This window comes from Channa argus, chromosome 18 (assembly GCF_033026475.1).
Source record: "Channa argus isolate prfri chromosome 18, Channa argus male v1.0, whole genome shotgun sequence".
In the NCBI taxonomy this organism is placed as follows: Eukaryota; Metazoa; Chordata; class Actinopteri; order Anabantiformes; family Channidae; genus Channa; species Channa argus.
The window spans coordinates 20160757-20185901 of record NC_090214.1 but is presented as its reverse complement, the minus strand read 5'-3'; the positions used below and the strand labels follow the sequence as shown (position 1 = coordinate 20185901).

The 25145-nt window shown below is 39.0% G+C and overlaps 1 protein-coding gene across 4 annotated transcripts in view; it reads left to right on the top strand.

The window, feature by feature from the left end:
* dcc (DCC netrin 1 receptor) overlaps positions 1 to 25145 on the top strand; it is a 255856-nt gene that overhangs the window by 67670 nt on the left and 163041 nt on the right. For all 4 annotated transcript variants that reach the window (XM_067484566.1, XM_067484565.1, XM_067484568.1 and 1 more), the window contains exons 2-3: positions 9155 to 9514; positions 23033 to 23320. In XM_067484566.1, the coding sequence (XP_067340667.1) occupies positions 9155 to 9514; positions 23033 to 23320 (648 nt within the window). The remainder of the gene's footprint in view (positions 1 to 9154; positions 9515 to 23032; positions 23321 to 25145) is intronic.

The following is a 25145-nucleotide window of genomic DNA, read 5'->3' as shown; positions in this document are numbered from 1 at the left end:
GGTGCGAATTCTACTCTGTTTATTTATCATAGTGGTTAGTGGAGTTGTAGCGGAGTGAACTATATGAAGAGGTGGTTGTAATATTTTGGCCACACTATTAAAAATGATTGGGGCCAAAACTTTGGAACCACCCCTCCATATAATTTGTACTTTACTGGAGTATTTCCATTTTATGTTACTTTTACTTTTACACCACAATTTTTTGAGGGAACGTGATACTTTTTACCCCACTACATTGATTTTACCCCTTTACTTACTAGATAATTTTTGCAGACATGACATATAATGAGCTATGAAATGAGGATGTATTATTATTAACTGACCAGCTGTCAGTATGTAGAGTGGTTCAAGTCAGCTCCAATTTTAGCAGCGGCTGTTTTTGTTCCACCCAATTGCCTTTAATTATTGATGTATTTTTTAATTGCTCTAATTTATACCTTTGAAAGTTTGTTTAACAATGGTGGACTAGACTTTTATAACTATGTTATCAACAGTATCAAGTTCAATTGTGTTTAAATACGTTGATTTATTAGTGGTGCACCTTTGTACTTTACAGTAAGAGCCTGCAATTGATGCCTTTACCTAAGTAAACAATTGAGAAGAATACTGAATAATATAGAATAGTGCATTATTTTAGGCTCTTATTTTATGTGAGGACTGAGTTTGTGTACTTCTGTCTCTAGTTATGTATCATACAAATCAGAGATAAACTAGTAATTAATAATTCATGTGATGGTTAACTTTTAAAGTAACCGTTTTAAGTGTAGCTAGTGCAGTGGGAATAGACACGATGTGGACTTCAGGTATCACTACTTATTGTATGTGTGTGTGTGTGTGTGTGTTTTAGTGACATGTGTAACATCTATTCCCTTAAGCCACTGGTGCGAAACTACTTTAAAATTATAATTCAAGAATAAGTGTGTGTGCGTGTGTATGATGACAGAAACTCCCTTTTCACTCCTTTGACAGAAAGCTACCTTTTATTGTCATTTACTAATTGTGTATGTGTGTGTGTGTGCATGAATGCGTGCGTGGGTGCACGGGTTTGTATAATTGGCCTCCTGTTGACCGATTGGTAATTGAGTCTGACAGCAGTAAAGGTCTCCATTAAAAACCTGCTTATTGGGTTTTTAACTTGCAAACACCCAGATCGCACACACACAAACACACACACACACACACACACACACACACAGATACACACACACCCTGCATATGATCATATTTGTCTCAGGGGAAAGAGTGTCACCGTTGTCTCTTGAAGCACTTTGACAAGGACCAAATGGAAGGCACACGTTTACCTCAGTGTGTGTATGTGTGTGTGTGTGTGTGTGTGTGTGTGTGCTTTTTCTTACACTTATACTTTTCTTCTCTTCTTTTTTCACACCACTGTTTGGTATTTTCTTCATCACAAAGCACCAAAAGAATTATATGGTTTTGGTAACAGCACAGATCAAGAAGGGTAAAAAAAAATTATGCATGTACCAAAAATTTGGTTTTACAATCTGCAATTCATTTTTTCTTTCACCTTTGAATATATTTGACTTCAACAGGATTTACTTGTTGTGGACTGAACCCCACATGGAGCTGAATAAAAAGGGAAACGTAAAAGATCTTTATTATTTTCAAACATCTGCTCTTGTTAATTTAATTTACACACTAAAAACAAACAAGCTGGGATTCATGGTGGTGACACACACACACACACGCGCGCACACACAACAGTAATTAGGAGAAGCACAGAAGGCTCAATGAGACCCAGCTAATTAAGACCAATTGCTTTTAATATCAGAATGAATGAAGTGTGTGCATGTGTGTGATTCTTTGAACAAGAAAACAGTGATTTTGAATGAATGTGTGGAGAAGCTGTGTGAAGGAGGTGTGACATGATTAAATGCTGTTTATTATACTTATTATAATTTAGTAACTAAGCAGAGACACACACTTTTATATTTTATTTTATAACATTTTATATATTTGATTCGGTGGCTTTGAGTGCTGTGACACTTTGGTGCAATTTTAAGGCATTTGATTCACTTTACTTTGGATTTTCGTTTTCTGCTATTTTGTGCTACAAACTTTGACTTTGATGCATTTCAGAGGCAAATATTGTACTTTTTACGCTACTAGTGAGTTTTTAGGTTGAGATTAATAAACCAAACTACAGTGGGATTGTAAGACTTTATTGATCCCAAGTGTAAAATATTACTTGCAGCGTGTAAATTGTATTTTTTGAATAAAAACATACAACCAACAAAATGAGAGTCTTTGAAATTAGCTCCACTTTACCAGCTGCAATATCGGTGACCACATTAATGCACCAAAAATCGAATCCAATAATATATTCACTGATGTGAACTGAGCCATTTTGCATAAAAGGTACTTTTGGTAATTCAAGCATTTTTTTAACTAATACTTTTATACATTGACCTAAGTGCTATTCTGAATGCAAAACATTTACATATAACCATGTATTTCTATACAGTGGTATTTCTATTTTTATTTATGTAATGATCTGACTACTTGCTCCAGCACTACATCATAGTTGACACTCATGGATGAAATTGGTGCTGTGCAGGTTGAACATTCAGATAAATATAAATCTTCAGCTAACTGCAAAGCTTCAGTATATACTGACAATGACTTTACATGGACGGATATGTCAGTCACTGCAGTGTGTGCATGTTTGTGTGTTGAGCTCAGCTGTGCGATTGTCAGAGGGATTATTTGAGTTATAGTTGGTTGGGACACAGAGGGGACACAGAAAGTGAGACGTGCTAATGAGGGTTTAATGCTAAACACATACAGACAAACACACAGATGCACATTCGTGCTGTCCAGCTGGGGATCAGAGCTCGCTGCAGATGGGACCTTTGTGTGTGTGTGTCTGTGTGTGTGTTTGTAAAATGTATAATTGGCTGGTTGTTAATAACAGCAGGTTTTTGAACTGTTAACTCGGAGTAGGGGTGGCGGTGGACGCAATAATAAGAACACCTGCACAGGTGAACTGATTATCTATGTAAATGCTCTGTGAATGGCTTTCTGGTCACTGCTGTCACTGTAGTGGTGTTGTCCTTGGTGGACATTAGACTTTTGCTCTATTTAGACATTTAGACTTCAAAAGACATTGTTGCAAAGTCATGGTGAAACATAACAGGAGCTGGGTTGTATGTTATCTGCTATATGTAGATTTACAATGTAATGTCAGTCATCATCATTATATACTACAATATCTGGAAAGATAAATGACATACACACCCGTCCCAAGAAATTGAAATGCCGAGGACAAAAGTTAAAAATATTGGTCATATATTCCTCATTTTCAATCAATTAGCCATTGTACTTGTTTGGGAGAGTTCGTTAGTGTACTGGGCAGATTTAACCTGATCGGCCACGGCATTAAATACATGTGTAAACTGTAACGTAATCCAATACAGCAGCTCTGCCATGAATTCTACTTTTAGTATGTTCTAATTTCTCAGTTTTCAAGTTGAAAAGTCAGAAAGGTGCTAATTTTACTACAGTATGTGTTTATTATTGAGGTCAAAGTGGGTGGTTAGTGACCATGATCTTTATTGCCATGGCTACGATACAAAAATTATCTCTACAGGATGTTCTTGATCCAAATTCTGTATGTATTGGTTAAAAAGGTTTATCATCTTAAATTATTGATTGTGGAATGTGACTCTGAACCTGACCTGGTGGGATAGAGTGAAGATGTATGACTCCACTTAATTTCTGGAACCACAGAATGATTTAGTTCCAAATTGTTGTAAGGGGAATATGCTCCACTTGGTAACACTTGGTAACAGCTCCACAGTGGCATGTTCATGTCAGTGGGAATATCCTCCATACGTCATCAATGAATATCCCATCAGTGACGTCATTGGTACATACACTTCTCAATCCAGCCAACCTCTCAAGACACAGCCACCACAGAAAAAACAAAATAGAACAAACATGGACCAAACCCCCACTGGAACATACATGTGAATGTGAAAGGCTATAACACATGTGGGCAAAGGACCCAGATCTGGTTACAGTAAAGCCCAGTGTTTTGAACCTGCACAGCAGCTGAGAACAATGTTTGAGTGGGTTATGCATGTTTTGTGCCTTTATTTCAAGTCCAGGTCTAAATGGTTAAATTCACTGCAGGTGGCCGTATTGTTATCATGTGTTACTGTTGCTGCAGTAAAAGACTAGAATCAGGACGTCATCGACATGTTGGCAGCCTTCCATTGCACTTTTAAACTTTCCGTACAATTTTGACTTATTCTTGCTCACTTAGCACTTCCCGTTCTTCCCAGTCTCATCCTACAGTTCATTCCTTCAGCTGCTTCGATTTTTTTAAGCTTATCAAGCAGAAATGTTGGCTTTTAGCAGACACACACATTTAGTCCACCAACTACTTTAAGTGCTAGTCGCTTCGCTTTCTTCCTTAGCTTACTTTTTTTAATTCTGTCTAATTTCTTTATGTTTTTTCTTTTCAAGTTTGAACATTGACACAAGTTCTAAAGAAAATCTCTTGGAGATGGAAATAAAAATCTGGATCACAAACCAAGCTAAATTAGATTTATGTTTCCGGGATTCATGATGAGGTTCGATCGTTGTGATTTCAACATATCATAGTTCAGTCCTGCGCATGTGGTGGATTTTCATGCTCACTCTGTGACAGATTGTTTTGGACAATATTTTACTGCTTTTGTCCTTTTTTCTTCTTCTTCTTAGTGTCTCTTTTTTTCTGCTTCCTCGTTTCAGTCAGGATGGTTGTCTGCTGGCGGGCAGCAGCTGGCACAGAGTTTAAACACATATACACAAACACACAGTTCTTGGATTTATCCCAGAGTCTTAATGCAGTTTTCCCTTTAGATAGAGCTCACAGTGAGAGTGTAAGAGTTTGTGTGTGTGTGTGTGTGTGTGTAGGTTTGTGTCCGTGTTTTTGTGTGTATTCTGCTGGTCTTGGCTGTTGTCCACCTAGCTGTCAGCAGCTCTCATCTTATCAGTTAAACTGCTGGATGGCTCTATATCCTTACCTCCTATTATAAAACTGGGTCTCAGAGAGTCCAGAGCCTCAGCCTGCTGCCTTTACCTGTGCGGTCCACTTACCTAAGGTTGCAGTGAGAGTATCTGCTGCAGTGGTCCTTATTAGGCCACTGGGTTCCTGAGATCTGGCCCACGTTGGATTAGATCCAAAGAAATTCAGCTTTATCAGGTTTTCTAGAGCCCCCTGCTTTTTTTCTGCTAATTGGTGGCGCATAATGCTGCAGTCTCCGTTGGTGTTCCCTCTTTGTTAGCGTCAGCTCGGGTCTCTGCCTTTTAGATTAGGTATAATTATTTCTACATTTGTTATGGATTTTCCCCTGGTCAGTTGTGGTTAGTGTTCAAATTCTTAGAACAATAAGACCCACATTCCAAGTCCTAAAAAGGTCCACACACTTAGCTGGATTTATTTGTCTAAATGGTTTTAATTTCCCAACTTAGTGAACTAAACACACTTCAGTTTTGTTCGTGTAGCAGAATAAAGTTATTCATATTTTGAACTGAGTGTAGAGACGTGACTTGTCCTTTAATATTGGGTCTCTGCAGATAATCTGAAATGACAGTAGATGTTCATTGATTATATACAGTATGTCACACTGAAATAAGAGCACTGTTTTACTTAGTGTAAACAATACCCATACAGACAAAAAGACAAAAAATGAATTGTCCCTACTGGCGGCTAATGTCTGTCATTCAGCAGCTTGGATTAGATTATGCATGTGCTGTGGACCTGTGTCGCCCTAAAGAGGATTTAGGAGGCGTGTTTCTGTCTCAGCTGAACCTGAGCTTGAGGTTGACAGGACTTTGTTTAGTACAAGCAACAGAGCCACTATAGGCTCATTATTTTGGTATTTACTGTGCTTTACATTAGAATAAAGAGGACACGTGGATTCATGGGGTCTGTTTTAGAGTTCTGAATAGTTACAGTTATATTTTCAACCTACATGAACCCAAACATAATTTCTATTTCTATTTCTGTCTGAATCTGACCTTAACACTTTCGGCTCGGTTCGGGTTTACACCCATAGTTTAGAGGGCGTTCAATTTCAAAAACTTCTAGTTCCGGTACCAGTTTAGTTTCTCAAGGGCCGCTCTATAGAGCCCCATCCCACTTTCCCCTCAGTGCTAATGCCAATAACACAATAAAAACAATGGCAGCCTACACCGTGTATTCACAAGTGTTGATCCTGGACATTGGCATCCAAACATGATTGGTGCCGCTGGTTCCCTTTCTGTTTGCTATGGCGACTGTTATCAGAGATAAGAAACCTAAAAGGTTTAACCGAACATACGATGGACATCTTAGTGTTTGGTTGAGACAAGACATGTTTGAGTTCCGTAAAGAAAGGATCAGCTTCATTATAGCTTAGATGGATTCTTTAAAACAAGCCTGGATTAGCCCTGGTGTCAACCCCGAGGATCACCTCATGACATCTCTAGAGTTGCAACAAACCTTTTATTTCTTAGTTGGTTCATTTGAAAACATTTATTATCAGGTATTCATTTGGATGAGTGTAATTATACACAGAGAATTTAAAAATTAAAGTAACCCATGTATACTCGCTGTATACTCACTCCAAGCCCAGGAAAATATATTCACCTCTGCAACTTTCTAATGGGGTTAAATGTGCTTTTACTTAAATTGAAACAATTAATCCTTTGGTTTCCAGTGTATAAGGGATAAAGCTACCAATCTGTTGTCCATAATTGATTTAACTACTTTTTACATTAAACAAGAAAAAGAAAGCTCAGAAGCTTAATTAGTAAGTAAACATTGATTTAAAGTTATTTCATAGAAATTGAATTGTGTAAACAGACCAACCCTAGACTTACACGTTCAGATGACCTGCTGTGCTACCAAAAGGTGTCTAGGTTAAATAAACCATTAAGAAGTAAAGATTAATAGAACTCACCAACTCAACTCTTTCCAGGAAATTCCCTGGAAGTTATTATTGTGAAATCACAGACCGGTAAAACAAACACAGAAGAAGACAGTGGACATGGGCAGAGTAGACAGGGAGTGATAGCATCAAACTGCAGGACAATGGGGACAAGGACACACTGATGAACTGACTGACTGTGTGTGGGAGAGAAAGAGCAGCGGGAGTGGCTACAGATAGAGCTGTCAAGATAGTGATTTACTGATAGAGATGGGGAGGGGTAAGAGGAGGAGGAGGAGGACTGTTGAAGGGGAATCAATAAGAAGGAAACTGGGAGGAAAGAGAACGCGAGGAAGGAGAAACGAGAGGAAGGAAAGATGGAGATGAGCGTGGAAAGAGGAGAGAAAAGAAAAAAATGGCTGTAGGAAAGAAACGAAGTTGTAAGGAATGAGGAATCCAAACTGGATGGGACATATAAGAACTCAGAGATGTTTGTGTTGGGGAATTATTTAAAGCTTTATTCATTATTTTATTATTTAGACTGTGAGTGCTCAAATTCTGCCAGGACCTTTTCCTCCAAGATATTAAAATGCAACTGACATCTTTGCTAACGTATAGTACCTTTCTTTGATGAACTGTACACGTGAGGATTGCTTTAACAAGAGGCCTATACAGCTAAACTGATTACACTGCATACTTTGCTGCTTCCATTCCAGGAATCAATGTTACATGACCTTAAAAGAAAATTATGTGTCAGTCGCTACTGCTCATTTAAACATTTTTGTTAAACTGAGTTACAATTTTTTTTGATGTACATAATTTGAGTGGCACGTGTATTTAAGGTGGAATTTTCCTGCTGGGGAACATGAAGGAACATTCTAAAATATAAAAAACAACAAATTAACTGCATTAATTAATTCAAACTTCGCGGGAAACACACATTTGTTGAATGGTGGCTTTGACCGATCCATCCGCGTCTGTGATCACGATAAAAGACTTTTTGTTAACAGCGTCAGCATCAAAGACAAGAGGAGATGCCACTGCTTGCTGATGTCAGAGGCTTTCTCAAGATTAAACCAAATGCAAAAAAGATAAAAACAAAGAGTCCGACAGTTTGATGTGGCTTTGATAATGATGATGAGTTATTCTGCAGAGGAAGGTGCTGCAGGCTGGAGGTGAACGTCAATCTGAAGAGCCATGTCTGCCGAACCCAAGGCACATAAAACATGTCAGACACACATTTTTATCTCAAAGTACAACTGTATATGACATGAACACCTAAATATGGGCAGTACGCATTCTTAGATAGTTGTAGTTCTATCAAATTACTGCCACGTGCAAAGGATTTAGCAGTAATCTTCCTTACGATGCTGCTTTCTGTCTTTGGGCCAGTGTGTCAAGACGCGGAAGCTATTTTAAGACAAGACTGCGCCTGCATGTGCGTGCATGGAAACTGCATATTTCATATGCCTCACACACTGCCTCACAATGTGTTTTGCACATGTGGTTAACATCTGATTGGCTAAATTAAATGGAATAAAAATAACTTCACAGACCGAGACAAGATTTGATAGGGAGAGAGAATCAATGCTGTCTACATATATGTCACTACTAACAGGGGCCCTGGCTTAAAACTGAGTGTTGGCCTGCAATGCCCCCATGTTTGTGATAATTTATACAGGGAATAATGTGTGTATGGTCTCAATTATAATGATGCTAGTGATTACATTTGTGATTAATTACATTGCAGACACGGAATGAGTATGGGGCCTGTGGGGCCCCTGAGGGGCGGTGCTAGTTTCCCACCTCTGTGATGGTGATTTTCTATCTTGCATTATGAAATGTGTCTTTAACTTCAGACATACTGTCTTATTGTTTAGGTTTAAAGTCATTGCATCGAGTAATGAATACGACACGTACTGCAGTTCTTGGCACATAATATTCCTAAGACTGTGACCTTTCTGCCTGGAGTTTGCATGTTCTCCCTGTGCTTGCGTAGGTTTCCTCAGGGTACTGGGGTCTCCTCCCACAGTCCAAAGCCATGTTTGTTAGGTTGGTAATTGGTGAGTTTTCACAAGTGTGAATGTCATTGTAAATGTTTGTCTGTCTGTACATGCTGTGTTGGCCCTGAGATGGACTGGTGACCTGTCTGGGGTGGACCCCTCGGTTCAAGACAATGGATAGATGTTTCTGAGCCTTTATATAACTCATACTTATCTCCTTTCCTCTTACAGCCTCCGATGCTGCCTCATCTTCCTCCTCCTCCTCGTCAAGTTATGGAGGTTTCGTGGACTTCACTTTCACCCAGGAACCTCAGGACACTGTGACAGTGCGAGGGGGTGTGCTGCAGTTAGACTGCCAGGCACAGTCAGACGCAGTGGGATTACCTCTCTCCATTACGTGGCGTAAGGATGGCGTGCTGCTAAGTGCTGTGGTGGATGAACGGCGGAGCCAGCTGGCTAATGGGTCGCTGCTGGTGCAAAATGTGATGCACTCACGACACCACCGGCCTGACGAGGGAGAATATCAGTGCATTGCCACGCTGGAAGGACTGGGGAGCATTGTGAGCCGGACCGCCAGGGTGACTGTGGCTGGTAAGAAGCTATTCTATTCTACACTATACCATTTACTTAGTAGTTGATCGACATCTTGCCCATGAAGTGTTTGTTTTGTGAGAGTCACAATCAAGTTACTGATAAAAAATGTAAAAATTGTATTTTATTTTGGATCTTAGTTGTACTAAGTTATGCTCCAGACTTACTGGTACAATAATAACAAAGCATGTCCACAACCTCAGTGGCAGATTTCAGCTGCGAAGCCACAGGTTGTTCTTTAGATTTTCTTTTTGCTTTCTCTACGATACAAAGTGTAAACTTGAATTGTTGTACTGTATCTGTATCTGAACTGTATCTAAGAATGACAGGCCAATGATGGCATGTTTGTCCCCGGGCCTTTAATGGTGCTACTCAGAATTAGTCCGTAAAAGCTTAAAGTGATCATTAATCTCCAAGAAAAAGATTCCATCATTCAGAGAAATGTGTCCGTGATTCCTTGACCTGTCCTTCACGGTTATGACGGCCACACTAAGTGTGCATGCAGCACACACTTAGTGCACAGCTCCCCACATTTATTTCCCCGGTTCATATTGAATTAATAGAGGCAAAGTAATTCACCTGTAATGTAATTTTGTAAGTGGTGTGTGGTTTAAGATCAATACAGTAATGAAAGACATTAACAGACAGAGCAGCACAGCAGCCTAAGTGCATCATCATCACCAGCACCGTACTGCACACAAGTATACAGCAATGCAGGGTAATGCACAACGTAGCCCAGAAATACCATGATATAAAATTAATCTCAGGGTAGGACTCAAACCATAAGGTCGCAGAGTTTTTCCCTCATACAAATGACTTCTGTTGAGCTGGACACAAAAATGGACAACATGCTGATCCCTTGTGTTTCTGATAACAAGCTCGCGCGTGTGTGTCAGCCTGCCATCTCTTTAGCTCATTCAGCTCTTTGTGTTTGAGTGTTTCAGTTCAAGTCCAGTTAATTAGAGCTATTAAAGAGACGGGACACCAGCAGCCGCAACCTCACAGGGAGGTGAAAGAACCGAGGGAAACGGTATAATGTCTGACACAATCTAAGTTAAAACCAAACCAAGATGAGCGGTACATTGTCCGTGTGTAGAAATTGGGAGGAAGCATTGGGGAAAGATCTGCAGCAAATTCACCTGGAGTCATACTATGCCATGGAATTTGGATGCGAGAACTAAGTTTGTCCTTGTATGTAAAGCATTTAGATGACATCTTATTTGCTCAAAATACATTATACATTAGTATATTGGCATGTATTTATTCCAGAGTTGAGAATTTCTTTATTCATTAGATTTCAGCCTGTAATATCCGTAATCTACATTAACAATTATATTGCAAATTATATACCCTAATCTTAGGCTATAATTATTTTATTTAAGATTACTTTTAATGTTTAATTTTTTACAAATAAATTAGTTAAAACCATTAATAACATTTAGCTACTTATCAAGTGGGTTGTACTGTAGCTACTTTGCATTAGAAATAGTTGGCAACACTGATCACAAATGTAAATTTGCACATACATATTCAAATTGCTCATTGACGTTTGCAATCTTATGAGACAAATATATGTATATTTTTAATCAATGTAAATCACCCACAAGACAGTTAAGTTAATTCCAGCCAAACCAAACATGAATCTGATACGAGGCTAAATGAGGATCTCTAGTATTGAGGGCCGCGACGCCACAGATTCTGTGGTACTGTTTGTTCTTGTTATCTTGAAATTTAACACAACATGACAGCGCTAAAGAAAACCTGTGAAATTCCTCGCAACTTGTATTTTAGCATCAAAATGACACAAACAGCTCCATGTACATCCCCACAGCTTGAGCTTGTTGCTATGAAATTAGCAGCCAAACCCGAGCTGAGTCATGTGTGTTTCACACACGCGATTTGAAATACTCCAGTATGTCATTAAAATACATTAAGATATGAATCAGAGGTGCCTGCCTGTCATTCACACACACACACAACATATTACAAGGCCAAATGCTAATAAACACCAGAAGCTTAAAAATTCAATTAGCAGTCTGCCTGCGTGTGTGTTCAGAGACGACTGTAAACTGGGAATTAATTAGAAACATGAAGAGAGAGAGAGAGAGAGAAAGCGAGATGAACATGGAGGACAGAGGACACAGGAATAAAGAGAGACAGAAGGTGAGCAGATTGAGAGGATAACAAAGTGCAAAAGAGAAGAATAATTAAAAGGACAGAAAATGAAGAAAAAGACAAACTACAGTGAAAGAAAAGGAGGGAAAAAAAAGAAACAGACATTTCCATTAATTGGGTTATTAATTAATTTCATAAACTGAACAGAGAAATGCTAAACCTGAATGAAAGTGAGAGTATAAAAAAATAAAAAGAGAAAGCTAGGCACAGGCCAAAGGGACACAAGATTAGCATTGTTCATCTGTTGTGAAAAATAGGAATATAAATAAAGAATAACGTCTCATCATATTAAAAACATTCAAATTCATCAAAGCAGAAGAAACATACTTTGGAAGCATCTTTTGGATCTACAAACATCTGCCTAATTAATTCATGCAAACATGAACATGATATAAAAGCAAGATTATCCTCAGCCCCCCAAATCCCACCATCAAAACTATGGACACATTTTGGGAGGTCAGTCTGACAAACACAGGTGTAATTTAAGAAAGTAGTGATGGCTGAATTCCATTTAGGTCTGAAAAAGTGAGCGCGGCCTTTAAAGAGGCCACATTAGACATAATTTCAAACTTTTCATTTTATTCTGGGGCTCTACTGCAAAGGTTTGGGATGATTTACAATTCCAAAATCTGCTTCTGTGTCTTATCATAGGCCTTTATGCAGCACTTCTTCACATGTGTGTAAAATCCACACACACACACACACACACACACACACACACCTATTCTGTTGTCATTGGCAAGCTTGTGAAGGCCTCTGCCGGTGGGCCGAGCAGAGTGGTGAGAATAAGAGAGTGTGTACGTTGCTGGCACGGACCCAAAACAGACGTCAATGTTTTGACAAAGGACTGTCATAAATGTTTTAAGAGGGTCCAGGATAAAGTCTCTGGGAGCCTCAAAAGATTCTTGTAGGTTTTTTTAGATTTATTTTCCATTCATTCAATTTGTTTGACCTAGCACACAGTTGTGTTACAAAAAACACACATACACACGACTCCTTCATCTACATGTATTGATTCCTATTACAGTTTTTCTCTTTAGTTAAGATGGGTTTAATAAAAATGGGACCTAACTGATCTTCATCATCACCTTCATAGCACAGCAGAATTATTCCTTATGCAAATGTGTTAACTACTTACCACAGTTTATGCATCCTTTTTAAAAACAGTTACTTCATTCAATGACCCCAAATTTTTGTTGTATTAACTGTGTCAAACTAAAGCATAACACATGTTCCCAGCTGGGTTGCAAACTATGAATTTATGACTCTTTATACATATATGAAAGATTCTGTGTCTTGCTGTGTGCAAATCTGATCTAAGACAAGGGGAAACAATCAGTGTGATGTTGATTGGGGCCTAATTGTGGGGAGCAGATGGACAAAATGTAAACATTTAGTGTTTCATTTCCGTTCATATGTTTCATTTAGTTTCTGTTTCTGTGTTTTTACTGTGGTATTCACAGTTTCTGAACACAGTTTGAACAAGATTAAAAAAAGAATAAAAAGATAATGAAATCTGATAGAATAGAATAATACTTCATTGATCCTTTGCAGAAAATCACTTTGTTACAGCAGCCCACTAGAACTAACAGAAAGATAAAAAGATACAAATAGCAGCAAAAAAAAAAAGGGGGCCGAAATTTGTTCAAATGATGTAACAATGTACAATGTAACATTTTAAAAAGTCTGATGGCTTCTGGCAGGAAAGACTCCGTGCTGCGTTCAGCCCTACATTGTGCTGGTATAAGTCTACAGCTGAAATTGCTCTGCTGAATCACCTCCAGGTCGTGCAGTGGATGAGACTCATTACTCAGAATACAGTTCTGTTTCCTGAGCATCTTCACCTCAGCTACCTGCAGAACATGGTCCAGCTCAGCTCACCCCAGTGGTGGAGCTCGCTCTCTTTATCAGTTTGTACAGTCTGTTTCCGTCCATAGAGTGAGCCCCCCCCACCCAAAAAAAAAAAAAAAACTGTAATGCAAGCCTATAACCAGCTAATCAGCATTAAGTAAATTGCAAAAAAAATATTCAAAAAAAAGATACATTGTTATCTCTACAAAAGTGCTTTAGTTTGTCTTGTTGGTCACAATAATCCTGAACAACAAAACTCTGACAACCAAAGACTGTGTGCCTCCTTGAAACCAGTGTTCCGAGCTGAGAGCCGATCTTCGACTTCTTCGACTATTGACCGATGAAGTACTTGTAATAAATCAGGCACAGGCTCCAAACCAGCCCTCTAACTGGCTTGGTGAAAAAACAGACAAGAACCAGCAACCAAACAGCTAGAGCCATTTTCAATCTGTCTTTGGTGTTTATTAAAACGGACAAACACATAATCATAGCATCCACATGTTTCTCTAGATGTTCACTAATTTCTGCATTAATAGCACGTATGCTAAACGTTGGTCTAAACATCAGAGACTGGATATTTCCCAGCTAATGCAAAAACAAACTCCTATCTCCAAACTCAGAAGTTCACAATAGTAGAGGGATGAGACTCAATGGCCTTCAATCCATCATCTCCAATTAGCTGTCGTCTCTCTGAGGAGTTGGATGAATCTGAATTAATGACGGTGAGGAGGAGCGAGGTCCAACCCACATAAGCAGATAATAATTGTTCCCAAGGCGAAGATTCAGAACAGGAGTGTCCCTGAATCCCTTTGGTCCGATGTCTAATGTCTAACGAGAAGGAAAACAGCAGGAAAACAACAGCAAACCATCACGTATTTTAGGAAATGATGGAGATTGCTGGTTTGTTTTCTAACACAGGAAGTTAATGTGAGTTATTTTTCTATTTTACTTCTGAACTACACTCACTTCGATGGGATTTTTCTTTCCCAATTCCTTCTTCTCCGCTTCTTCAAATGATTTGACCCATTTCCTTACTGTTTTCCTTCATCTTTTTTTTTTTTGTCATTCTCTGTGATCAGAGGTTCCTCCCTTAATGAAGATCTCTGTAAGATCTCTATGTGATCACTGGTCCCACTTTGGAAATTACAAGACAACATTCAGCAAACATGTGTATCAGTTATAATAAAATAGAAAAATTATGAAGAAAAAAAACAAACAAACACCGACTCTAATAATCCACTATCTGTCCAACACAACAATTAGTCATCATAAATAATCAAAAACACTGGATGCAAACATGTGAGTTAGGTGTCAGCACAAAACAAACATCATTAAGGTTTAAAATCACTGCTTCTTGAACATGACATATGTAGCATCACATAAATAATATGTGCATTGTTTACAATACCAACAGAAAGTTGAACTCTGGAGGAAAGTTCTGTGCTTTGTTACCTCACATTACCACACAGACATCACCTAATAGTAAAACCGTCTCTGCTGGTCACTATATGCTTTTGGTAAAAACATTTGACCTTTTCAGGAGAATTGTCATAAGAATATGCAAATTTTCTATGATAACAAAAATACATACAAGTAAAGGTTGGATGATTATTGTCATTTGATGTTATCATATGAGTTCATTATAGAATCCACTCTCTAATTGACAGCAAATTTACCTTGATATCAGCCTGAGACACAACATTATTTGCAGAATATACCAGTTTTCTCTCTATTTGGCAACTGATTTGTTTAGAGAAACATCTGAACCGTCATAGCTTCAGTGGATTTTCAGCATCCACTCGCAGCCTCTGTGTCAAACGTGTCTCCTAAAATTGCTATTTTTCTACAACTTAACTGCAAGTGCAAATATGTTTCTGTAAGGAATGTAACATATTGTTGAGGATAATAACAGCATAATGACGGTAAAGTGTTAATTAACATAAGTGGAAAGTTGCAGATAAATTCATGCTGAACATGTCGGTAAAATGTCTATGTAATTTAGTTAATCTAGTTTTTGCTCCATTAAACTTTGGTATATTACTTTCACAGCACTTTGTTTAAGGTTACAATAAGATTGTGGTTCAGCTTCATAATAAGAAATAACAGTGAATTCAGACAAAACATTCAGTTTATTAACATTTGAAGCAAAATGCAGATTTTTCTCTAACTTTAACCGAAGTCCTTTTCTTGCCTGAATCTAAGCACACACAAGACTCAGGTCTGTGGTGTGAAAGTCCTGTTCTTTGTCCACCCACCATTCTTTCATATGTTCACCCAGCATCAAAACATTATCCATTCAGAGCCTTATGTTCCCTATAAAAACCCCTATCATCCAAATATTAACGCTATTAAAAATGTTGAAACACATAAATATGTATATAATAGTTAGTGTACAGTGGTGCATTTCAGAGTTTAAGATTTAGACGGGTTAAGGTTGAGGTTTAGATGGGTTTTGACAAGTTCGGAGCTTGAGCTAAGACTGCAGGAATAATATTTAAGTCAATGTAGTGTCCCCACAAATGACAAAAACAAGAGTGTATGTTTTATGTGGGTGTGCAGCTGCAGGCAGTAGTGTGATCTGCACCGGAACCAACAGCAGCGGGAGTTATGTAAGACACACAATCCAAATTCACGTCATATTCCTGTCACATGTGATTCATGTGATGTCACACCGGTTCATGTCCCCTCCACCACAAAGGCACACAAAGCCCGCACGCAGCTGCATCTTGTCCCACCATGCAAACGTCCAACGGAAGCCTTCTTTTAATGTCACAAAACAGAGAGCGAGGAAGTTGTGTTTGTGTCAGCGCTGAAGTTTCTTGGCTGCCTGGTTAAAACGGAGGAAGCGCAAACCGATTCAAACCGGCGTGAAAAAACAAAATAACAAAAACACAAACTGCAAGGAAAATCAGACACTAGACTTCATTTATATTTCTCTCTCTTCCCTGGATGAGAAGTCTCTTGGGATAGTGAAACTTTCTCAAAAGTTGAAAGCACTTGAAATTTGAAAGTACATGAGTAACGAGGACAACATACTGTAAACATTAGTTGTCTGTGAACACGGTGTACAGTGTTATTTCTTTCATGTGTTAAAGAACACAGAACTTGCTCATTTAGTTTCTAAAGAAGTTGGTTAATTTCTATGGGGAAGTACAGGAACCACTTTGATCAAAGCAAACCTCAGGGTTGGAGATTTAAGTTGGACCACAACATGGAAAACAGCCTGTTATTTAGCACTTTTATTCAAAGCGCTTTACAATGTTGCTTCTCATTCACCCATTCACACACACTCGCACACCGATGGCAGCGACTGACATTCAAGGTGCTCACCTGACCCACTGGCAGCGACTTGAGATTCAGGGCCTTGCCCGAGGACACTTCGGCACATAGCTAGGACCAGGGATCAAACCATTGACCCTGTGGTCCGTGGACAACCACCTCACCAACTGAGCTACAGCCGCCCAGTTTGAGTCCTGCTGCTGAAGTTTACTTCCTCTTTCTCTGTCCGTCATGTGCTCATCGTTACTGTGCTGATAGAGAAATTAAAATTGTTGAAATCCCTCATTGTGTCCTTGCTTCCCCCAGTTGTCTGCCATATTGGAAGAGAAAGGTGAGGTGATTTAGCTTTGCAGGATCATTTAGAAGAAATATGTGGATTACGAGAGTCATTTTGGAAAATAGGATCATTCTCTCTTTAAGACTGTGATGAGAAGATCAATATCAATCTCATAACTCTGTGCTAAAGGTACCAGGTGGAGTTTTCTTGTAAACAAACAAAAGTTAGGTCTACACAATTCTCCGTTCAAGGATCATCAACTCTTTGAACACCTCCAGGATTAAGATATTTATTTTTGTGTTTCTAATAACAAAGACTTTTTCAATAACTCCTTTAAGCAAGGCTTTGAATCCATCCATTACTCATTTATTTTTTTCCGTGTGTGGAAGAAGACAATTGTTACTCCTGTGCACACGGCTGGGAAGCTTCAAATGTGAAGGTTCAAGTTAATTGTGGAAATATTTCCTGTCTAGATCTACAAATATTCCATCCACAGAGAGATAGTACACATAGTAGCACACAAGTTCAAAAACTCATTAGTTAATTAATTTTAAACCCAACTTTGGTGGCAAATGTGGCTACTAGCTTGCTTGTTTGTCTCTTCTCTCATATTAATATATCTTTAGAGGACAAGAAGTGTCTTGGACCTTATGAAAGGGAATAGGTTTCCTAAATTGACAGACACGAATGATTGCTAACTCAACACACTGAATTAGTACCGATCATCGCCATCACCGTGCCTGGGGGCAAACATGATGTTTGCATGTAATGTGAGCCTCCATATGTGTCCTCAGAGACGGCACATTGTTATGTTCTAATAAGACTTCGGTCTAAAGATAATATGATTAGGGTTGCACAAATAGAATATTGGGACATGTCTATTAATATTAGTAAGGACATGCCCATCCCCCCCCCATCCTTATGCAAATGCATACACTTGATTTAAAGCTTTCCTTTAAAAACACATTGCATTGCATCCTGTATCTCCTACCCTATCGCAGACACACAGTATACTTCACCACGTAGATAAAGTTTAGGAAAGGCTTTTTGACGGAAAGTTTAAAATGTGGTGACTGGTTTGCTGCATTGGGTACAAGCGATCTCTCATTTGCTGTCATCCAAGATGCTTAGAACACTGCATCCAAACACAGAATCCAAAGCACCGCATTGCTACGTTTTTATCACTCCTTTACTTACTAACATAGAGAATCACCTTTGATTAGTTGTTTAAAGCTAATAACTGTGTTAAATAAAATAATCAGATACATGGGAGAGTTTTGAATTGCTAGCCTATGTACTACTATGTCACAAAACTGTTGCATACACAAAATGTATGCAAGAAAAATTGCTTCATGCAGATAGATGTTTCTGCAGGGCACTTTATATCATTTGATTCTAATTATTTGGACTTTAATGCAAAAACTAGGATTTTACTGTTGTGCTTGGTTGAGGTGGAGCTCCCTGTTTTTACACTGAAACTAATAATTATTTTTATGATGGATCAATCTGCTGTTTATTTTCTCCATTGTTCCAATGATAGGTTTGTAGGAAATCTAGAAATAGTGAGAAATGCAGTCACAAGTACTCTGGGATTATTAAAATATAGGTGACAGCTTGACTGATACTGTCTGCACCTTTAACTCAGACACACTCATGTCAACCTCAATGTGGAAAATTATTTTTAACAGTCCATTTTATCCTGAGTGATTTACCCTTCACATTTATTTTTTTGGCGATTAAAGTTTTTTTTTTTTACTGATTGAAGAAATTTATAGGTGCATGACAGCGCAGCCCAACTGCACCTTTCAGTCACACTACAGAGTCTCTGATGTGAGCCCCCGAGTTGGGGGGAGATCGGGTGAGATTTTCTGTTAGGATGCATTTTTTCGAAAAGCAATCGATCATTGAGCTCATCAGACAATATATTATTGTGTGACGAGTCCCGGATCGCGAGTCCAAGTCAAGTTTTAAGTCTATTAAAGGTCTATTCGGGATGAGTCTCGAGTCAAGTCTGTGTGGGCGAGTTGCAAACTCGAGTCGCCATCTCTAGTATGAAGTCATTCAAAAATATACAAAAGGATGCAAAGCAACATGATGCAATACAAGGCTATAGAGTACAACTTTATTATCCATCCAAAAGACAACCATAAATTACAGCCCACAACAGCAACACTTAACAATCGTACATCATGCTCTCTGCATGAAGGACCAAATTCTTCAGCCTGTTCTGTTTCTAGTGAAATACTAGGACAAAGAATCGGAAGAGGGGCTGTTCAAGTCTGAGCATGCTTTTGTAATTAGTTGCTTGAAAACAGGTTTGTGACTGGCAGTAATCTGTTTGATATGGGTGTATGTACCTGCTTTATATTGGCTTGCACATGCATATTTTTTGCTCTTTTTATTGCTCTGTCTCAGAGCGGTGACCCCCTAGAATAACGAGCCCATGTGAATCCATCCTAGTTAATTCTGTCTGAAACACTGATTAGTGGAAACTATTAGTTTTCCATGAAGGTCTAAACATTACAATATGCTCATAAAAGGATGGAAAGAGCAACAAAGTGTTCTGGCATGAAAATATCCTCAATTAATCATTTGCATTTGTTTAAGCCTAGCTGTAAACCTCAGAACCAAATCAACACGGGGAAGAAAATAAACTTCCTGACATTCCTGCAGATTTTCCTTTATCTTCAAGAAGCCCTGGCAGCCTTGTTGAGATAAAAAATGCACATTGCAAATAAATACCTAACGTGTTTTTAGCATGAGAGTGAGTTGGAGTCAGCAGGGTTATGTGTTTACATGGCTCCAGGCTGTGTGTTGTTGAAGTGAATCCGATCAGACAGGAAACTACATGTGTCCTACAGCACAGCAGGCTTGGACACTGCCTTTCCACACTGTCCGTGTCTCACTGTCTGACTTTCATCTGTCGTCCTGCTGTTCTGAGTCGAACTCTTTTTCCCTCACACGTCTCCACCTACTGTGCCTCACTTCTCCTACTGTTCCATTTTGGTCTGCCACATCATTTCTTCTTCTTCGCCCCTGCTGCTGTGTGTCTTTTGTTTCTAACGTAGAGGCACCATTAGTAGTACTAACAGCACCACTGCCCGCAGTACTGCCTGCATACAGAGGTGATGTAGGTGTACAAGTTGCTGGTTTTGCATTGATTATGGCACCGATTCTTATATTGAAGTAATCATGGAAGTAGTAATGGTATTTACGATATGTTATGGTAGTATGGCTTTGATTTAGGATGTAATGCACATGCATGCTTTTAAACTTCCCTCTGTCTTGCCTGTATTAAAATATGTGTTTGCTTCTGGCTGAAAAACTCCTCCAGATGACACTACCTGGAAGAGTGTTTGATCTTTAGGAATTCAGACGATGTCATCTAGAGAGCGACCGAAAAGTCGGTTGACCATAACTATAACCTCCACAGTATCAGTGATGACGTGACATAATCTGAACTATAGGTTCCTTCAAGTGATGTCATGTGGAGACTTCATAGCTAAAAGTAGAGAGAAGCCAGAGGTAAGTGTAATGGCATTCATTTGCACGTATTACTCAAACTACAGTAGAACCAAAAGGAGCAAGTGTAATATGAGTGAAGACGTCCTTATTTGATCAAAGGTGCTACTCAGTGGCAGCTCGACATTTATGTTACCCACCTCCCCTAAAGGGCTGTTTCAGTTCAGTCTGATTGGTTGACTTTAGGGGTTGTTGATCGTCCCACTACCCATCATGTGTGTCCTTAGGGTCACATTTATAAAAGTGTGTTCGTCTGGTAGGAAGGAATGCCATTAACCTAACCTTTTCCTTTGTATTCCATATCTAAAACCACATCATAAAAACACTGGTTTTGTCACAGTATGTGATGATAACAAAAAGTAAGAATGCTATCAGTAACTTCTTATTCCTTATTTTACCACATAGGTGTGTAAAGAATAACGGATATGGATTAAACAATACAGCTCTATCAGTTGGAAAGTGCAGATCCAAACTCCGTTGAAATTGTTCTACATTTGATGCCAAAAACCCATATTTTGCAATAAGTCCTGTTCCTTCCCTCGGTGCCCCGCTCTGCTCTGTGTCCCTGCAGTGTTTGTGTGTGTTCATACCATCTCCTGTCAGCATCCAATTACAAACCAGTGAACTTGTAGTGACCTCATTCTTTAGAAAACATGTCAGAGACTAGTCCACAGTGCAAAAGAAAAGTGAATCCTAATATACAAATCGATATATCGGATGTAAGGTTGTATTTGGTGCGCAATTAGAATGCTGATGAAGATTTCCTACATAATTCAATAACTCATCATTTTATGTAAATTTCACGTCCATAAATCTAAATGGACCAGCTCCAAACCCTACTTTTATTTGATTTACTGTGAAACTCAAACCCTACAACTCATTAATCAAATGTTAACAACAAAAAGCTATAAAGACCTTCAATCTTTAGAATGAATTTAAGTTAGTTTTAAACTGATCAGAGTAAATTTAAGATCCATTAATACTTTAATAATGGACTCTAGGCTCCTCTGGCCTGAACAAAGTTAAAATGTTTATGTATGTTTTTTGCACCTTTGTATTATGTCCATTTATTGGCAGCCATTGTAACTGTTTGTTATACATAAAGATTTGTTTAAAAAAATACGGCACATTGAGGAAGTCCATGTTTACAGTGCTACTGTTAGCGTAGCACTATAGCACTGTTAGCTTAGCTTAAAAACTCCACCGCTAACTGACAGGAACTGAAGCAATAAGCTAACGTTCTATCCTAAACCAGGACATGAGCCTGTCTGGAGCTTAAATATGATATTAATGAAGCTGGCTCACAAACTGAAGTACCGTAACTTTATGTCTTGAGCTTTTCAGTAAAAAAAAATCTTATTAACATCAAATCATACTTAAAGTTCTGTAGTTCTGTAATTAAAGTTTTTCCAAGTTCTGTAGAATAGTGCTGGATTATAATTGTTGATGTATAAACATTACTGTTGAAGGTGTAATCTAGAGCTGATAAAACGACTTTATATACTGACAAGTGATTCCTTCATTATCATAATATATGAGCTGGTATATATATTGTATTCAAACTATGCAATATTTCCTTCCAATAGTAGTTAAGTGAAATGGAATTACTACAGTTATATCTAAACTATAGGGAATTAAACTATAGTTTTAAAGTGTAGTACTTTAGCAAATGTACTTGTTTCCCCACTGCAAAATGTAAACGCTTTACACAGTGACATCGATGGCCTTGTTTACTTCCAGTACAAAGCATCTGTCTTCTCTGTCAAAATGTGGGCATTTCTGTCTTCAAAGGAAAGTCCCTCTTCCTTAGGATGCCAATGGGCTGCCGAGCCTTGACCCGAGGGGTTGATTGTAATCATATGATATAATACTAATCATAGCAGTAGCATTGTGGTTTTCTAAATTGGTTTCTGGTCAATGCTGATTAAGTGGTTTCATGATTTGCCGGACCGCTCAGTAAAATACACTTACTGAATGTGCAAAGCAGTTAAAGATATTTCAGTTCAGTATAGTTCGGTCCAGTATAGCGCACAGCAATATGAAGTTGATTTCAACGGGTCCTCACAGTACCGTTCATCCAGTCCATTCATGTCAACACAAATCAGCTCTGTTGAACTACTAGACTCTGGTTCTCCTCCGTTAATTCAGTAGAGAACAGAAAAGTGAAATTTATTTGTGAAAAGTTCTGTTTGTTGTAATTCAGTTGTGTTTGAACTAAATTCCAGATTCACCGGTGGCGATTGTTGTGGATCCACTTTTACCTGTTTCTGGTGTACAGTTTTTACTTTGACAACGCCAACACTAAAAAAGAAGTGACTTCATAAAGTGAAAACAGGAAACTTGCACAAACAAATAATCAGCCAATAATATCTGTACCTGTCAGGAGTTAACCCTAATCTGTTATTACCATCCAGGTCCGCTGAAGGTCATCGTCCCCACTGAGTCCGTTTCCTCATACCTCGGTGACACTGCCCTGCTGCGCTGTGAGGTCTCAGGTGACCCAACACCCATCATCCGTTGGCAGAAGAATCGGGAAGACCTCCCATTGACCTTTGACCCGGACTCGCGTTTGGCGGTGCTGCCATCTGGGTCTCTGCAGGTCAGCAGCGTCCAGCCACCAGACTCAGCCACGTACCGCTGCCTGGCTGATAACCCCGGCAGCACCAGGACAGGGACAGATGCCGAACTCCGTGTGCTCCCAGGTAACCAATAGAAAAGTCATGCAAACCCTTTGCTGTTTTGGTTATTGATCACCACACATGTTCATCTCAGCTCTGTATCAAGTCATCAGTATGATTGTGTGCCTGGTTTCACTGGTGATTTATGGTTGTAAATTTAGTTCCTAAGTCTTTTCTGCCCACATCAGCTAAACCTAGAATTTTTTCACATCAACATGAAACAAATAGAAAATATGAGTTGCATTATCAACCTTAAAAAGATGGCTAATTTTCTCTCCCGATCTTGTTACACTCAAATACTGTACCAGCAATTTTATTTAACAGTGAGCTATACGTTTGCTGCAGTCACGATTTTGTCAGGTTGTAATTTTTATTCATTTCCTCCCAGCGCTGCATGTCTGATGCGAAAATGAAATGTGATGTAATGAATATATAGAGGGTACGATGTGATTTTAATAATGTGTCTGTGGGTTGAGAAGAAGCAGCTTCTCCTCAGTCTACAGGGAGTCTGTCAGCAGCTGACGTTCAGTACGCTCCACACCATCCAATTATATGAGTCCATGCAGCCTCCACTTCATCACTCAGATTACAGCTCGGGTTAGCTCGCTCTCCTCCTGGTTAAACACCGCTTTGAGTCGGAATCACGACGTGTTCTGCTGCTTGTTCCCAGCAGGGTGTCTCTGGAGCTGAGGCATCAACCTTCAGCAGGATAATCACATGTACTTTGGATTACAAACTCCCCTCTCACTTTTCGTCACAACTGTGCCTCCCACACCCCCCACCCCACCCCATCCCCGCCCCCAGCTCCATAAACTTACTTATACATGTAGCGCAGTCCCTTCCTAAAGCAATGAAATGCCAAGGTCATTAAAGCTTAGGACTTTACCCAAAATCTGGCTCGTTTTTCCATATAACACAAATTGCACTTTGTATAAAATGTGCAAGTTGCCGGTTGTCATACATGCTTGTTTTGACACAAGAACATGCAAGAAATTCTGTTCTCCCAGGATTAGGAGGTTTGTTTTGCTCCAGAACTTCCAGTCGTCACCGACTAGTCATTAATTCTATTGTCCACAGTTTGCACAGCTTTCAGCTGTGTGCTTCTTACAGGCTGTCTAAGACAAGAAATCTGTGACAATCGGTGGAAACTGTTTTAGAGTGTGAACTGTCTAGTCTTTAAAATTCTGAGCTAGTATGTGTGTTCCGGACTCAAGCAGGCTATGTTTGAAAAATGTCACTCTTGCTCCTATAATACTTGCTGTCAGAGGTTGCCTCACGATCTGACTCCTCGGATGTAGAAGGAAACCTACTGAACTATAATTATGGGCTGACAACAACTCATAATGCCCGATTAAATGGAGTTATTGAAAAACCGACTGAATGAAACTAAGCCAGCAGTTTCCTCTTCACTCTAGTTTTTGTACTAGGTTGGGCTGAGCATGGATCCCTAAAACTGACATCAGTCTAATATGGTGGAGAACAAAAAGCCTTCGTAGTTTACCATCACTTTAACTGGAAACAAGGTTTCCAGGTAAAAGCTTTTTTTAAAATCCCCTTTTGTCTTTGATCTGTATGAAGATTTAATGGATCAGAAAATTAGCCTTTAACGATTCTGTCTCCATAAATGTTTTAGTAACTTTGACTTTATGAAGGTTTTATCAGATGGACCCATGACAGGGACTCAGAGGTTAAACCTTAGAGATTAGCAGACGGACCCATCAGATTCCCATGTGTCACTGGCAGATAATTCATCACTGTCTGTGTGACCTTTGACCTCAGTGCTTCTTATTGCTATGTTTTAGACAAACCAATGTAATTATTTTCTTAAGAAATGAGACATGAAGCTCAG